Genomic DNA, 17,537 nt, shown 5'->3' on the forward strand with positions numbered 1-17,537 from the left:
TGAAATGAAGAGACACTGGCTACCAGAGCCAGTCTGCTGGCAGGTATGGTCTGGTAGCTTTCACCATTCAAACCATTTTCACAAACTCAATTTGCAGCAGAAACTTCAGAGCAATTGAATTGACGCCTTTTTGGCAGGAACTTTCACCTTTACAAGATGGGGACCTTCTAAAATAGCTCTGGTGTAGCTGCTGAAACAGCGTGCAGCTGTGGATAGCACCGTCCTTTTGCTATTCTTTCTTCTTGCTAGAGGTTAGCTTTGTAGGAAATCAAGCATGACACTCAACTAGGAGATCAGACGTTCATGACTGACGAGCACGCTGCTGACGAGGACGGATCATTCACACAGTTCAAGAGACGTGCTCCATTTTTTCTATATCCATGAGTTTAACCATTTGAAAACCGCAAAAAGAACCAGCAGACATTTGTAAATATCATATGATAAATCAAATTGGCCAATTGGATAAATTCAGAAATACTTGTGCATAGTTTTAGAATGCGTCACGTATCTTTTCAATGCGAAGACAGGCTGATTGGTTCTACTGACATTTGGCTGCAATTCTGGTTTAAAATCGAAACTCACACACTCCAATGTCAAGTTATGCTCAGTAGTATATACCTCAGGCTCACCTTTGCAGTAAATTAGCACACTATAAGCATTCTCTTCTATGACAGCCTTACTTATTGGGTATTACTTCCTTACCAGCTGACGTGAGCACACACCAACTCGGTATCGTTTTTTTTCAGCTCTGGCACCTCCTGAAGCAGGGCTGATTTTCAGAACAGTCCTAAGTTGGTGCTTGGAGAACCCAGTGATGAATACTTGCCCTATCTGCTACAAAAGCAGTCCACGTCCTGCTATGTTACAGACAGCATACTTGGCACAAGTGGCAACTGTAGAAGTAAGACAGTGGGAATTAATGGTTGTATCCGTTGCCGAAGTTTTGCAGTACAAACCGTGCAACACTGGGGAGAAAAAATCAGCTTTAAAAAACTGTCCCTTCTCAGTCACTCATTTCCTTAACTAAACACACTTTTTTTCTTTTTTTTGTCAAAATGAGCATTCTTTTTCTCCATAGATCACCACTATAGAAAATTATAAGACTACTTAACCAGAGCCCTTATGAGGTTAGGAAATCAAACAGAAACCAACCCACCAGAACCAAGTTAGAGCCTTTTGATAGTTCAACTTTATCAAGTAAATACCATTGTTGTGTTTGTTATGTATTTAGGGCGTGCTCCACCAGCCCTAAAACAAGGCCAAGTATCGTCTGAAAAAGTGACTTGAGCCAAAAGCTGAGCATTTGAAATGCATAGTCTACGTCCTCATTAGTTATTTAAAAAGCAGCATCCCATCTAAAGGAAAGGGATAGTTTTTGTCAGATTCTTCTTAAAAAAAGGCTTTATTTTTGAACAAATTTTCTCCATTTGGTTTTACAGTCTCAACATACATCATATTCATGGACAAGCAGCATTTTCACAGAATAAGAGCCAAATACAAGTAAGAGGAAGCCACTCGGGATTAACAGTTTCAACCTAATCGACTCAGACTTCAGAAAACACTGTATGCTGTCACTTATTTGAGGTAAAGGAATTCCATAAGTTAAGATCCACTGTTAAGAGCCAACAACAATGTATTTGTGAGAAATAGGAACCTATGGGGAGGGGGGAATAAAATTCAAGTCTATACACGCTGTAAATAAGAATAGAATGGGTGGGTAGGATTCCCTACCTTTGCTTTGGTAAATGAATCCAGTTTGGACTATCACGTTTAACTAAATCTGTGCAGCTTACATTTCAGATGGGATTAATTTTATTGGTAGCATACATCCTTAAAGGCGAACATAACTGATGCTGTATCGTAAGCTTGGTTTATATGCTGAATGCCGTCACCAAGAAAATCCAATTGCTTTCAGTGCCCTTTAAGTCATCTTCCAGTTAGAAGAGGGCGAGGAAAACAACTGTTTGCTATCTGCTCACACACAAAATGTACTTGCTGTTCGGCAGTGCTTAGATAAACAGATGAAAGCCATTACAGAGACACATTTATACTAGTTTAAAATGAACTTGTTTATACAGCAAACTAGCTTGTGCCAATAACCCACATGAAAAAAGATCTTAAGCATTTTAAGTAGTAACCACATTCTATTAGATACTGTATTAAAAACTAGTGGCTATTCTCACCTTTTTGAGCTTGAGATTTAAATCAGCTCACTAATAATCCTAAATCTCACTGAGGAAATGGAACTGCATTAATGTCCTTTAAAGCAGAAGTTATCAATGTTAAATTCCTAATACCTAGCAGACACACCACAGGTTTCAGTTCAGCCATCTATTCCAGGTACTGATCGACTTCTTCCAGTGAAAAAGAACTCACAATTCATGTATTTGCAACAAAATATAAACAGTGAAGCTGTCTTCATGTAGATACTTTTCTTTTTAAAAGTTACTGGCAGAATAAATTCCGCAATGTGGTTGGTCAAGCCACCCAGAACAGACGTAATAAATTCAATGTAAATTGGTACAAGGATGTAGTTCTAGAAGACAACATATGTTTGTTTAGAAATGCACACTTTTTAATATCTTTTTCTTTGTCATCTCCAAGTCACAGCGAGCAAAGTGACTTTGTATTTACTTTTGAGACAGGAGCTGGTTTGTTAACCTGTCTATGCAACACTTCCATATCCTTTATTATCCTTCCTTTTATTTCTTTATTTTCAATAATTAAGGAGCAGATCTATCACTTAGCAAGTTACCATACTCCGAGAATTAAAGAAGAGCTGGTAAATTTTCTGTCATGTCAAAAAGCTATATTGCATTAGGTAGTTTCACGGACATAAATACGTCCAAAACTTCATGCTACCTCACAAGCTGAATAAAAGCAGAGATGAATGAATTGAAACTGCAAGTACACTGTACAGTCTCTCAAGCAACATTTCAATTAAGCTTTTAACTCCTTAAGGGAGGCACGGCCTAAGATACATAGCTGCTGTGCCATTCACCTGAACCAAGACTGAAAAGCCTTGTGAAGAAACTGTCATCTGTTTGTCAGCTTCCATCGCACTTTACGTCTCTTCAAAAGTAAGTAAAACTGGAAAGTAAAGCTGGAAAAAAAAAACTTTTTTGTTAGCATCCAATTAGCCCTGTTGTCTCGAATGCTAGGGAAATGCTTTTCACTGAACAACAGCTGGGAGAACACAGTGAAAAAATTCAGTCTGCTAAGAAATGTGGGCCTTCTGTTTAGGCCCTTTTGTTTCTTTCAATAGATGCTATGTTTCCTGCTGTATGGAGCATGAGTTTTTAAAAAAGAAACTCATTGCTACTGAGATAAAAAATACTGTTTCCCACCCCCCCACACATTGCAATAGGTAACTTCATTTCTAGCAAAGATGAGGAAATTAGTCAAGAATCAAAAAAACCCCTCGGCTAAGAATTCTGGCACTGCCAGGAGTAGCAACACAACTACTCCAGAGTGCTTAGAAAAAAGGCTTTAGATCTTACACCAAGAAAACTGGATTTATTGTAAATGCCACAGTCACATTGATAGACAGAGCACAGACTTCTGGTAACAAACAAACATACATTTTGTAACTAAGCGTTTCTACTTGGTAAATAAATGCACCTCGCACAGCCTTCCTTTTAAATGTGCCTAAACTAACCTAAATAAGCAGACAGCATAGCAGAAAAGGGAAACTTATATGAGTAACTGTTTCTTAAGCAGTATATTATTTTTTTTTTTTTACTATGTATATAATATTTTATATTATATACACGCACATTTTCATCAACAGTTCAAATCATATCCAAATAAAAAATAAAAATAAAAAACCCCCAAACTGGCGCTCCTCCAATACATTTACCACCTTTCCCTCAGGCATAGTATTAATCCAGGTATTTGTCAAGATAGAGGAATGACAGTTAAAAAGACTCCCCCCCCCCCACAAGAAACAAGTTACACAAAGAATACTGTATCACTACAAATTTTTATTCAGAAGCCCATCTTTAAAAAAAATCTCATTATGAACTTGTTTGGTCAAACTACAACACTTTCTAGCAGACATACAGTAAAAATGGCATGGCTCAGAATCGACCAGATCTTTCACGATCTCTTGACCGCCTCCTATCGCGTTCACGTCCTCCTCCTCCTCCACCACCACCTCCACGACCGCGATCTCTGGATCTAGATCGACGTTCACGGGACCTCGACCTGGATCTATGCCTTCAAAGAAAGTTGCAACATTTTATTGTTTCATCGCTTTCAGTAGCATTCCGTGGAATATTTAAGGATGACAGTAACGGGACAGAAGGAAAACGGTGTGGGATATTCGAAGTATTGGTAAATCGGCACTCACGCTGTGAAATCGTACACTTATGTACTGAACAAATGGAACACTGAGGAGTCAGCTATCGTAAAAAGACTCCGCTGTTCACTGCCAGTCATAAAACTTAAGGAGAGGCACGGAGAGGAAGCAAATGCGCATTTATGCAGCTGCAAATTGAAGCAAAAAGAAAAGGGGACACCTGCTTCTGCAGTTAATAATAGCTCTCAACCACACAGAGGAAACATTTTCACTAAAGGTTTACAAAGTCCGAAGCCATTAAATCAACAGCATTATCTAGCAGCTCAAAAATCTGAGTTCTGTACATTTTTGCTTGTTCTCTGCCTTCCATTTCCAGAAGCCATCAACCTTTGCAAGTAATGCTTCCCTGCCTCTAGTGATGATGAGTTCAAGAAGAACGCTAAAACCACACAGAACGTACTGCTAACACAGCTACTATGGATTTATATCTTATATGGCACTTGTCAAGGAAAGAGTGCTCTGAATGGTTAAAAGGATTTCAGAAAATTCAGTAACAGGAGGAAGAAAGTAAACACTACCATTTAAATAGCTGTAGAAATCGCAGCAGAATTAAAAAGACCATGGAAACAAATGCTACAAGTCTCCTTTTACAAAATATTGTTCCACGCTGAGGTGCTCTGGGATGGGAGCAAACACGAGGACAAATTTTACTCTGACACGGAGGCACACAGGTCTTGCATACCACTGAGCTTCAGAATTACTAAATTAGCTTATTTTTCACAAGTGTTGGTATACCTTTCTTTTTTCTACTCGAAATTCCAAAGTATGTCATTTTATGTAGGACTATTTTCAGGTCATTCTCATCTATACAATCTACCAGCAAAACCCCATTGATGCAAGAACTGCATTTTTTAATATCAGGCCTTACTGCTAAAGCATGTGACAGTTTTAGCTTCACAATTTAAACAGGGCAAATAAAGACTAAACTACTCTGAGGAGTCAACTATTTTATTTGCTCGATCCTAGACTGCAATTAGGCCATGGATAAAACAATCACATTCCACAGCCAAACATGCAAGTCTGATCTGTACTGCAATAAAAGATGGCATACTGGTGCCTAAGTCAGAGAGGTTCAGATTCAGACTCTTGGGAGTGACTCAAAGGTTGCGATGAGCATATCTCACCTTTTTTCACAAGTCATTTGAACGTCTTAAGAAATTACACTGAAATTGGGATATTTTAAGAAAATATTAAGGCACAAACATGTTAATTCACATTCTGAAAGTTAAATTTATCCTCGCAGGTTAAGATACTGCCAATTACAGACATTTATAGGAAAACCATTTTCATACTCCCGGGCTCCCTCTGCGATTGAAAGAAGCATACAAAACTACTCCATAAGAAAACAAATCCAACAATTAAATCTGCTTAACCTAAATAAGATGTTTCTGACACCAAAGACATTCAATCCAGCGCAGTGAACCATCCACAAAAACATGCTGCATTAACAGCAGCGGTGTAAGCTTTTAGTATTAACCTCCTGTTACTACGGAACAAATGCTGGCTACAAAAGCTAGCCATTAACTGTTAAATCAAGCTATGGAGAAATGATGAATACTCATCAGGTCCTGAAAATATCCACACATTCTTGACAGAATCATAATTCTAGTTGATTTTACACCAAAGACACTCTTTTGTTCTAAGCTGGCCGCTTTCTAGTTGTACTCAGTGCCCTTCACAGGTGCACGTCAGAAAAAGCAAGAGAGAACTTAAGTTTAAAAGGCTTGACTCCTGAACATTACACAACCGATGCGTAGTTTATCCATTCTAATTGTGTTTAAAAGCAAACTCACTTTTTACGACGACGCCCGTACAACTCACGTCTTAACTCTCGAGAAATGGGCTTCAAATGCATGAAGTTGCAGAAACCTCCTCGTGTACACTCTCTGAAACACAATGAGACAGTTACAATTCTCAGCTCTACAGTGGATCTGTTTGCCCTAAGCCCTTAGAAGGCCTCTAGCCTTCAGAAGTTAATCACCTCTAATACTGAAAACAGTAAAGATTATTTACTGACACTGACTTGTCCTAGATCAAAATCCAAACGATGTTTTACCGTCAGAAAGCTGACGACAGATACTCCAGATTAACATTCCCTGAAGTGCTTTTTCATCCTACTCTGAATTACACATAAAACCCACACCCAAGCAACCATCTTGTCTGTGCAAACACTTCATAGGACGCTTCCAAAGGCAAGCAGGAAGTTGCTTTTTACCCCATTTCATATTGACGGCAACAGGCCTCTCTGAAATCGGTCACAGGTGAAAGCTCAGCATGAATAGGCTGTCCATTAAACCAGCGATTGTTCAGGTCAATCACAGCCTTTTCTGCATCTTCCTCACGGCGAAACTAAAAGCAAAAATAATTTCTCATGCTGTAGAGAAGCAACAGAAGTAGATCAAAGATTCCTGACAAAACAGGCTTATGTTATCTGTGGCTTAGGACTACTCACGTAACTACAAACTACTTCAGAGCTCCTAGGACGGACAGTCTCATCAGGGTAAAACAAAAGTAATAATAATTAAAAATATCTAGCTTTTCGCTCATTTGGATTCAGGGCTAATCACGACATAATTTTCCACAGTTATATTCTATTTGGTCTTTTCAGTTTTGCAGTTTGTACTGTAAGTTACGGGAACGCTGCCTTCTCACTACAACCTTAAACATCGAGGAATGCTTAAGTGTGCTTCATGTAATACTAATGCTCCAAATGTAGTGGAACTTCTTCAAGCATTTAAGAGAAATCAGCACGAGAACTGAAGCCCTCGTTCCCTTACAAAAACTTAGATCCTGTTTTAAAAAGAAGATGAAAAGCATTCTTTTTCACAGTCCAACATAAATTTTCAGAAGCAACTTTCATTTCTGATTATTATGGTCTACACAGATATATATATATGGCCATACATATATGGCCCCCAAAATATTTCCCAGTTCAGGAAAATTACAGTACAAATATTCAGGGGCTCTTGCTCACCACCTCACTGACACTTTGTATACACAACGAAACTTCTGCAAGTGGATAACTCTGGTACAGATGATTCAAAGCAGGTACCGACGGCTTTAAGAGCTAAACCTAAACCCTTCGGTTTGGACCTTAAACCAACTAGTGCCATTGGTTACAAGAGGTTTTGTTTAACTGCTAAGTTAGGAACTCAGTGCAGCTGTTGAACATGAACACCTGTTGCAAATAAACCTCTGCTCATAGCAAAGTGCGTAGAATGCAGCATGACAAGAAGAAAGATCCAGAATTCATACTGGTCAGTTAGCAGACCTTCAGCAGAGATTGTATTTATTAACCAGGTAAACAAGGTTGCATCCATCTTAATACATTGACACAGATTTTGAGTATCAGAAATGCTTTTCACTGTTTCTTAAAATTTGTTTCAAATTCCATTGCTACTTCCACTCTTCTTAACTGATAAATTGGAGAGAATTTAGGATCCTGAAGTGCTACCTTCACAAAAGCTACAAGAGCACTGCACTCTTAAAATTACAAACCTGTTCTACTACTCCTATTCATTTAAATTAACGTTTCTCTTTTTATCCTACCTTTACGTATACGTTTCCAACTAGATGGTCTCCAAGGTTATCACAAACATTCATCTCCTCGACTTCACCGTACTTTTCTTCCATTTCTGTGAAGACCTCCTAAACACAAACCCATTTAAAAATAAAATTAAAACTGTGGGACACGTTAAAGTACAGAATGGACGCGTTTAACTGTTAGTAACAACTAAAAGAAGACGGTTTCTTGACAAGTCTTTACATTTTCCATCTTAAAACTGGTGCTTGCTTGGCCTGTACTGTGTCCATCTCTAAGCACAGAGCTAACAGGATAAAATAAACAGCTATGGAAAACATTAAGCATAGAGCATTTAGTCAACACATAGGAAGCACTGAAAATACCACACATAAGCCTTGCAGCTATAGTATTCCTTAGATGTATATCCATGCAAATGATTAAGGTGTTGCTTTTTTTTAATTTACAGAAGAGATTACAGAATGCAAACGCCACACAGCATAGGTTGATGATCTTTAAACAAAGCCTGCTATATTACAGTAAAGCTAAACCAACTGACGTTACACCAGCAAATACTTAGCACTGAAAGTTTTAAGTTTAAACCAACCCCTGAGGAAACAAATGGTCTTCTCTGAATCCATTTACTTATGATATACGCTAAAACCCACTTAAGTAATTCACTTCCTTAAGTTTGAGAATACCTCAATGCATTTTGAACATTTGCTTTTTTCTGCATACCTCAAAGAATTCATCGTAATGCTCCTGCATCTCAACATCGCTCACAGCACCTGTAAAAACCAAGAGTCAGACCGATTAGAGCCTGCCACTAAGGAAAAGAATGCTTATACTACAAAACATAACCTAGAGGTGCCATCTGGAGCATAAAGGACACCATATATCATGTAGCTAACTAACAGGAGTATTAAAGAAAATCAGTATAGGCGAACAATTTAAAGTCCAAAATAATACGTCAAAACATTCTATCCACGTGATCAAATCAGAACAGATTTTAAATCAGAACCAAACTTGTATGCCACAAATCTAAAGGGAGGAAAGGGGATGGAATTGCTCTGAAGTATGATTTACGTTTGATGCACAATTCCACCCTTTATCTACCAACGGTGTTACCTACACAGAAGGCAAGTGCTTTGTCGTATCTGCGTACTTCTAAGTATGATTACAGTTTAGCGTTTGTCTTCCTAAACGTAGAACTTCCTTTTGACAAATCCACCTCTGCATCCCCAGCACACATACACTAGAATGTGAGAGTTCACAAAGTAATGCAGCTCGGAATTTTATTTCATTTCTTAACAATTTCCTCAGAGGAGTTATTAAAATGGTGCTTCATAAGTGCTCTCACAGAAGGGTACTACAATGCCTTGCAACAGAAAGCACTTCTTTTTTTAAGTATCACTTAGTTTCTCTATAGCCCTGCAAAAATATTTTAGTGCAAGATAAGCCAGCCACATAGGTTAAAGTGTTTTACATGCTCCAAGCTGGACTTTACAAATGAATGCTGCTTGCCTGCTGCCATTAAAAAAGCAACATAAGTTTGGCTGATTTTTCAGAGCATTAAGAATATAAAAATGAGTTTATTTCCACTACTCTATGGTATTTTAAGGTATATTAAGCTACGTAAATTAAAGCCTAATGGATTAGCTCTTCAGCAGTTAAGTGGTTTATTACGATCAAGTGGAGCAGTTTTAAAATGAACCCTGCATTTCATGCTAGAAAAATATTTTAGCCTTTAAACTACAAACACTGCTGTTTTAGTTCACAGAACGTGAAAGAAACAGAGCCAGTGAGGCTAAGTTTATTCAGCTTGGGCTGCTATGAAAAAAACAGATGCCTTGGGCTCAGCCATTTTTGGCTAACAGTACCATCTGGAAGAACACAGCATCTTTCTTCAAAGTCTCTAATAGTAACCAGCCACGTTCTCTGGAACTGCAATTATTTTTCTCCCAGCCAGCTGCCTCCTGAAGAAGGCTAAGGGAGGCTTGTCATGCAGTTTAGGTTCATGTTTCCAGATTTGAAAAATGTTTGCTTTCAGAGCTTTCTTCTTCCCCACCACTTTCCCACAGTTACACAGCAAACGAAGGAAATACCAAACGTTAAACCAGTTCTTCTAGACAGGTAATAGTCAACTATATTCCCGAGGTGGTGCAATCACCACTCATAATAGCTTATTAATACCTAAGGATTTATTTATTTTTAAGATATCAGACAGGGGCTCCGTGAGCCACACAGGGAATAATTAATTTTAACCAAATGGACGAGTGCTAGAAACTTTAAGGAGATTCCACTGTCAAATTAAGAGATCATAAGCAACAGTTAGTTAATGACTACGTGAAGGTCCTTCTAAGTGGGAAGCATACATATGCACAGGCTTTACAAACATTCGTGTTCCAGGGCCACAGGTGTCTGAACCTTGAGAAGCCCAATTACTAATTAAAATACTCAGGAAAACTATTATTGTTCAAAACTAAGGTTAATCCTCTACGACGGCAATAGAAAGGAAGACAGTTAAGCAACAACAAACAACACATTCAACAGCTACCCAAGTTATCCATTTAAAATACATGCAGTACTTAAGTGGGGACAAAGATATGGAAAAAACAGGGAGCTGGGAGTTTCAGCAAACGTACTGATAACAGAGCTCCAGCTCTACCGCACAAGGTACAGTTAGGCTCTGTTAAAGGACTACCCGCTCGTCAAGGCAAACTGAAGTTGGATACCAGTTTTTACAAGACTACAGAGTCTGTTCAAGTCAAGACTCTTGCAGCTGTACAATCTAAATAGCTCCACAGACCAAACTGCTGTAACCGTGCAAATTAGTTACCAGCGCATTGACAATGTAGGGCCAGTGGAAAAACCCAACTGAACGCTTTTGTTTTACCAAAACAGCATTAACTACAAAGCATCTGCAACAAGGCCTACAAACCAATAGAACTGTTCAGCATCTAGACAAACTTACACGGCTCATTATGCATCTAGCTTGATTGCATCACATAAAACAAGCTCGAGTTGCTTAACTGGGCCATTATTACTTCTAGACCAGAAGACACAGTGTTGACTTTTAAGGTAGTGACTGATTTCACAAAGCACATCTAATCAAATGCTGGTAACTAATCTGAACTAGTCTGTAATCCAACAGCCCAAAAAAGGAATAGCCAAACAAAGCTTTATTACCACACAGTCATATTCACTTCAACAAGAAATATTAGTTAGAAAATAATATCGATCCTTTTTGATTCTAGTTTTTAAAATTTAATCTTATTCTAATATGATGTTTCAGTCACAATGACAGGTCAGTAATTGCAGATCAACAATCTTGGTCATTTAATTTCTACCAGTCTTAGAGTAGATGTTTTCCTCCTTTGTCCATTCCTACCTCATGAGGAGTCATCAAGTTAGTTTGTGACCATGCACAAACGGCTGCCCCTCCTCAAAAGTACTTTTAAAGATATTTTCCTACACGAATATGCAACTTGGTTTTGGAATTTGAATTTTCAAAGCATGGAAGGAATTCTACCCATGCACCTATCCAAAAGGACAGCTGCCAAAAGGGAAGCTATTATCAGTGCATTCTTCCAAAGCAGACTCCAAATGGAAGCCACATCATTAACCTGGGACAAATTTCTGCATGAAGTCTGAAGAGTTTCAAATTCAACTTTCTCTTAACATTGACAGAACAGGAAATTTATTCTGGATGAAGACAACGTGTCATTATCCTGCTCTTTTAGGCGGTGGAATCTTATGGATACCACAGGACATACAGAAAAGCACTGCTAGGATGCAAGCAACTGGCAAGGAGAAAGGAGGGGCGGATGAAAGGCAGTGCATCAAGACTGCTTTATGGGGGAAGGACAATTCCAACTTATTTAATAGATGGTATTCAGATTCCCCTCATAGTTTTCAGAGTAGGGAAGAAGGTGAGCGGGACAAAAAGTTTTGGGTATTTTTGGGGGCACATTTCATTAAATGTGGTCAGTTTGATCTGTTAAACTAATATGGTAGACCAGCTTAAGTCGACACTGAGCTCTGACAATCAAGCCCAGGGAACCAGTGAAGGAACTTGTATGAACTTACAGCGCAAACCGTCAGCAGACTGGGAAGAGTTTTGAGGGTTACGGTAAATGTTCAAGAGGGCAATGGTCTGAAATACAAAACGCAACAACTTTATATTATAGAAAATAATTTTAACAAGAAACTGGTTTCCTTTAGGGTCGCTCTAGCCGAGTCTGTGCTGAAAGAGAGGTGGTTATTTTCTCCCAAGAAGGAGAACTTTCACTTAGCTGGTGACCTTTCTGAGTGATCCTAACACTGTAAAATAAGAGATCTCATGATACTCCACTATTGTATTTTACTTTTATTTTACTAACCAAGATTAACCTGTGGAGGGGTTTTGCATGACTTAATGCAGACACGTAATAAACGGTGCACAAAAGCAGTATTCGAGACTATAACCATTATCACATTCACTTGAATTTGGTCTTCTGGAACAGATTCTTAGTAACAAAGCCCCAGGAACAGGGATAATACAATACCGGAGCATGGCATGAGATCTCCATTTTCCTATAAAAGTTAAGATGAAAGAAAAACCACAGTTTGGGAAACTTACCGTACATCACAAATAGACCTATTTTTTGGTTGTTGTTGTTGTTGGATCAAGAATTTGATAAATGCCTGCAGTTTGACCCTTTAAAAAGAATGCAGCGTTTCTAAGCCATCAAATTTGCATCGAGTCCAATTTCTGAAATCACGTTCTGCATTCTGAATTGCACACATTTGACAAGTTCTTGATATATGCGCAAGAAGAGTTCCGTCACTTGTCCTGTTTGCAACAGCTTTATGTCAGCAGCTCAGAAGCCAACATTATTTTCTCAGAATTAGGAGTGGGCTCTTTAACACCATTCTTTAAAAAAATTTCTCCAACTGTGGGACTTACAGTGTGAGCCGTCAGCCGTCTGTGCACTGTTTTGGGGGTTACGATAGATGTTTTGAATCAAGATGGTCTGCGGGGAAAAAAAATAAAAAGGGGAATTCTACTGGCTGCTGTGCATATAATAGACAATTGCAAAGAGACAACTTGTTTGCAAACATCTAAAAAGTAATAGTTTGTTCTTAAGACTTCCTGTTTGTTTTTTTGCAGAAAATCTTCCAATTGCATCCAGACCATCATATTATGAAAACAGTTGTAATTAACCACCAAGAAAGAGCTGCGTTTGTCTCAACAGCTATCCTCAAAATGGGAGTTGTGAGGCACAGTAACCTGAAACACCAAACTACGTGATAGGACGGATACGCCTAGCTTCATCTTATTTTGAAGATCAGATTCATTACTGTGAGTCTAGAAAAAAAAGTAAGCGTTATGTGCACAGCATACAAGACATAATGCCACAGAGCCTAGAACGTTACACCACGCAATGAGGTTTTTAGGCATGAGCTGCATCTCGTTTTGTGTATCGGGAATTTCTTGGTGGAATTTCTGTTTAAATAATATAATAGCATCATAGGTTCGCATGTTTCCGATCCTTCAAATAAGGACAATATCCTTTTAGCCCTTCTGCTTTTTACTTGAAGAATTAGCCCAGGCAGACTTGAAACCTTACATTTGTACCGTTCTTCTTAAAATCAAGTTGTCTGAAAAAACAAACCATGTTTAAGTTAGTAAACTAATATTACAAAAAAAAAAATAATAATCCAAATGTCCATATCACTGTAAGCAGCTCAAAAACTGAAATGTGATCACTTACTTAAAATACAAGCTCAACGTTAGTACGAATCGCAGTCCCCAAATAATCTTAGCTTATACACTATTATCATTAGTTACATCATAAAAAAGTCACAGGACCAGCAATGTCATACCTACATGTGCTGACCACTTAACATTACAGAATTGGGAGTATCGCGTTTAAATCACACGCTTGTTTTATAATAGGCACGGTCATACCAACCAAAGCTTTGTGCTTCCGTGGCCCACGTTTAAAATAACTGTTTTACACTACAATTGGAGAGAGCCAGAAACACAGTTACAGTGTTTCTGCTAATTGGTGCTAATTTCATCACTCTGGATTGCATGACCTTTCCTAACACAGCCCTTCAATAAGGGCTGCACCAGGGGAAGATAAAAACGTTGAGGCAGTAGCTTCCCATTAATAGCATATTTCTTCTTCTATTTTCTATCACAGCTGATTACCAATCTGCACACAAATAAAGATTTCTGTAAGGAATCCCACACGCTCCACATGTTACAGTACAGCGTGTCAGCCAAGAGCAGTGCTCCCAGATGTCATCAGATGATTCCAGCATGCCCTGCTGACCCATTTCACCCAGCAGTACTAACTGCAGCTTCTGCAGCAAAACTGAAGGCTGCATATAAACCCTCCCTTAAATATATATATATATATATATATATTTAACATTATAACAACCACTGCGCAAGTTGTCTAGTTTCAAATCATCTTCTAGTAGCCGAGAACCTACTCAAGCCTCTAGATTACCTATCAATTTCAGGTATGCCAGCCATGTGTATCAGTAACACGTTCAGAAAATGGACAATACGTTTTGGTAAGTAGTATCTACACTAAGAACTATTAAGTTCCCTTAGATGGAAAAACTCTCTCTGTTGATGAACAAGTGGTGCTCACAGATCACAACCCTGACAGTTTCTGCCCCTCAAACCCCTCCTGCATACCACTCCCACAGCTCACTCGTACGTAGCAGGTTTAACTTCAGGAGCACCACCTCTAACCTCCAGCCTCATGGCTGTTGCCTGCCTTCTGAACTCCCCCCTAACCAACACCAGCCCAGAGGACTCCACTGCTATGTAGATTTCACCTCTGTAGATAAAACTGCTCCTAAAAAACAGCAGCTTCCATGAGCACATCATACACAGTTCTCCCAAAGAAATCCATTTACCTGCATACCTTGACAATCAGCGGTGATAGAAAAAGGAAAAGCATATCGTTCTCCAGGTAAAAGTAGTTTTCTGAAAACCGTAGAGCTCTTAACGACAAAAACAACCCTATCACCCTCTGCACCATTTCTTTAAGCAGATGTGCAGTCACTCATCTTGTCCCTAAGGTTTAGATAGCCAAAGTCTAAGTAACCTGTCACGTTAACTGATGTATATGCCCTCAGCAACCAGGCAAGTCACTTTCAAGAAATAATTTGTTCACATTCAAAGGAAGTGTGGAAGTTACACTTCAAACGTAAGAGCCTGGGTCAGAGAGCAAAGATAAAGTCACTTATTTGCTTATTATTATTTGTTTTCTCTCTTATATGCAAAGATTTGAGTTCACACCTTTTGGCTAGGTGGAACATGCTGCTATTAGTTGTGATAATAAAAAAAAATCTGGGAAGGTTTAAGTGCCTAACATCACTGAGAAGGCACACTCACCTGAAAGTTAGCACTGGTTGGTCTCTACTACAGGCAAGCTTACAACAGCATCGCTTCCTGCAGCCATTAAGGGTGACAGGAGATGATTAGAAATGCTGGGAGAAGTAAATGGAATACCCCCAAAAAAGCAAAATCCCATATAAACCGGGGCCAAAAGTGAACTACTTAATCTGGAGCTCTGTAATTATTCACTTTTATCTGAGGATCTACGTTTTAAAGGATATACTTCTACGAATTAAAAACAAACAAATAAAAAGCAAAAGGAAAACAAACCTGGCTAAATGTTGGTTTGTTGTGCAACCGAGAACATCTGTCTCCATGACGGCAAGCTCCGATTTTGAAATAAAACGAACAGTTGACTCTGCAAGTATAAAACCCAAAGCAGTTACATACTGGAATAGAAAGGCGTTAGCATACAATCCCTATATAATGTCCCCCAAGTGCCTTTATCTTGATGTGAAAAAGTAACAGAGCGATCGCTGCTGCTCTTCATTTGTCTTTCTGGTAGTTTTGTGGTGTGGTGGGATAGGATTTAAGGTGAACAACAGCCTGAAAAGTTACACCACGAGCTATAGAGGTACATCCTCCACGCAACCCCTTCCTCTAGGCAACATAATGTGCTTTAAAACCAATAGGGCCGCACCTATATAATGTTTTAAAAACCCACCTGTTTAAGGTTACACTCCAATGGGAACTAGAAGCACTACCAAGATAGTATTTGAAAGAATACAGTTAAGGGAAAGAAGCGTTACAGAAATGAAGCATTTGTCTTGCTCATGCATATTTCCTCTCCAGGCCATCTTTGTGAACTAGTTCTTTGTGAAGCAAGCTTTCTTTATGTTTGCTGGTCATTGTATCTTCTCTTGATCCGACTATCACCCAACTACAGCTTCACGTCTGTGCTGGTTTGGGTATGCCAGCAGAACTCTCATGGACGCAGAATGGTGAAAGAAGAGGCATAAAGAGCTTAGCTAACTTGACTGGGAAAACTGGAAGCAAAGTTACGAAGGCATAAAAGCTATTACAGGCTAGATGTGCATAAAGGGAAATAAAAATTATCCTGGAAGAAAAATCGTTATTCTCACGCTCATAACGCTACGGCGTGTAGTAATCCTTCAAACTTTTAACACTCTGTGGAGCGTTCCGCTCACTGTTCAGACAGACAGCGCGAGCACAGGGATAGGGCTCCCGCTGCACGACGTGCACTTACGCTGCGAGACCGCAGTGCTTACGCCAGCAAGGACACTACGGTTAACACAGCTCCGGAAAAGCACAGCCGCCCCGTGCGGCGGGGGCCGAGCGTTGAACAAAAGGGGAAGGAGAGGCCCGGCCCCGCGAAGCACCCAGAGCCCGGCCGCACGGCGCAGCCGCCGCGGGGAAGAGGAGGAGGGCCGGAGGCCGGCGGCGCGCCACGAGGCGCGGGCACGCCCGCATGGCGGCGGCGCTCCCCGGGGAGAGCGGAGCGGGCCCAGCCCGGACACGGGGCGGGGCCGGCGCGCGCACACGGGGGCGCGCACTCCCCCTCCTTTCTCGGAGGCGGCGCGCGCACGCGCGCTCCAGGCCGGAGGTGGGGGAGGGGAGGGCACCGCGCCGCGGGCTGAGAAGGGGGGGGCCAAGGGGGGGGGGGAGAGCGGCCGCCTCTCTCCCATTCGCTTCCCTCCGCGGGTGCTGCGTTCCAGCGCGCGGCCCGGGCTGCGCGGAGGAGGGGACGGGACGGGGCGCCGCAGCCCCTGAGGGGAAGCAGCGAAGGAAAGCTCCGGGCACGGCGAGCGCAGCGCGGATCCCACCGCCGGCCTCCCTCCAGCCTCCCGCGGAGGGCGGGAACGGCGCGGGAAGAGGGATGGGGTACTCACTTGTCCTTCTCTGTTCCGAAGATGGAGGCCAGATACTCCGCCATCTCCCACCGCCCGCCCGCCGGACAGCCCGGCGCCGACCGCACACGTCACAGTCGCGGCGCCGGAAACGCCTCTCGTCGGCCCCTGCAAAGGCGGGAGGGGGGGCGCCGCCGCCCTATGCGCATGCGCGCGGGGCGATTACCGCCTGATTGGTGGAGCCGTGCGGGCCGTCCCCCCGGTCCCTAAGGCCGCGCGGCTGGCGCTCGCGCCACGCGGGGTCGTTGCCGCGCATGCGCGATGCGGTGTGGCGCTGGGAGCTGAGGCGGGGTGGTGGGAGGGGGGGCAACAGGTGTGGGGGTGTGTGTGGTGGGGTGCGTAGGCAGGGGACTGTCGTAGAATGAGTTGCGTTGGTAGGGATCC

At 41.1% G+C, this 17,537-nt stretch overlaps 1 protein-coding gene across 4 annotated transcripts; it reads right to left on the reverse strand.

Moving 5' to 3' along the window:
- Nucleotides 1-1,383: 1,383 nt before the first annotated feature.
- U2AF1 (U2 small nuclear RNA auxiliary factor 1) lies at nt 1,384-17,226 on the reverse strand. 4 transcript variants are annotated; one of them, XM_046902270.1, is made up of 10 exons: nt 17,136-17,226; nt 15,556-15,643; nt 15,283-15,339; nt 13,493-13,523; nt 12,829-12,895; nt 8,619-8,668; nt 7,910-8,008; nt 6,576-6,709; nt 6,154-6,246; nt 1,384-4,218 (listed from the first exon to the last, which is right to left on the reverse strand). In XM_046902270.1, exons 2-10 carry the CDS (start codon nt 15,600-15,602, stop codon nt 4,080-4,082), a joined length of 717 nt encoding a protein of 238 aa, XP_046758226.1. In that variant the 5' UTR covers nt 15,603-15,643; nt 17,136-17,226; the 3' UTR covers nt 1,384-4,079. The 4 variants fall into 4 exon arrangements, with proteins under 4 accessions (XP_046758226.1, NP_989986.2, XP_015155772.1 ...); NM_204655.3 differs by lacking the exons at nt 12,829-12,895; nt 13,493-13,523; nt 15,283-15,339 and adding an exon at nt 11,970-12,036; XM_015300286.4 differs by lacking the exons at nt 13,493-13,523; nt 15,283-15,339.
- Nucleotides 17,227-17,537: the final 311 nt, after the last annotated feature.

This window comes from Gallus gallus, chromosome 1, assembly GCF_016699485.2.
Source record: "Gallus gallus isolate bGalGal1 chromosome 1, bGalGal1.mat.broiler.GRCg7b, whole genome shotgun sequence".
Lineage (NCBI taxonomy): Eukaryota > Metazoa > Chordata > Aves > Galliformes > Phasianidae > Gallus > Gallus gallus.

Coding starts and splice junctions, on each gene's coding strand:
- U2AF1 (XM_046902270.1), bottom strand. CDS start 15,602: ATGGAGACAGATGTTCTCGGTTGCACAACAAACCAACATTTAGCCAG. Junction 13,524..15,282: donor CAACCAGTGCTAACTTTCAG/GTGAGTGTGCCT, acceptor TTGTTTTTTCAG/ACAACTTGATTTTAAGAAGA. Junction 6,710..7,909: donor TTGGAAACGTATACGTAAAG/GTAGGATAAAAA, acceptor TTTTGCTTTTAG/TTTCGCCGTGAGGAAGATGC.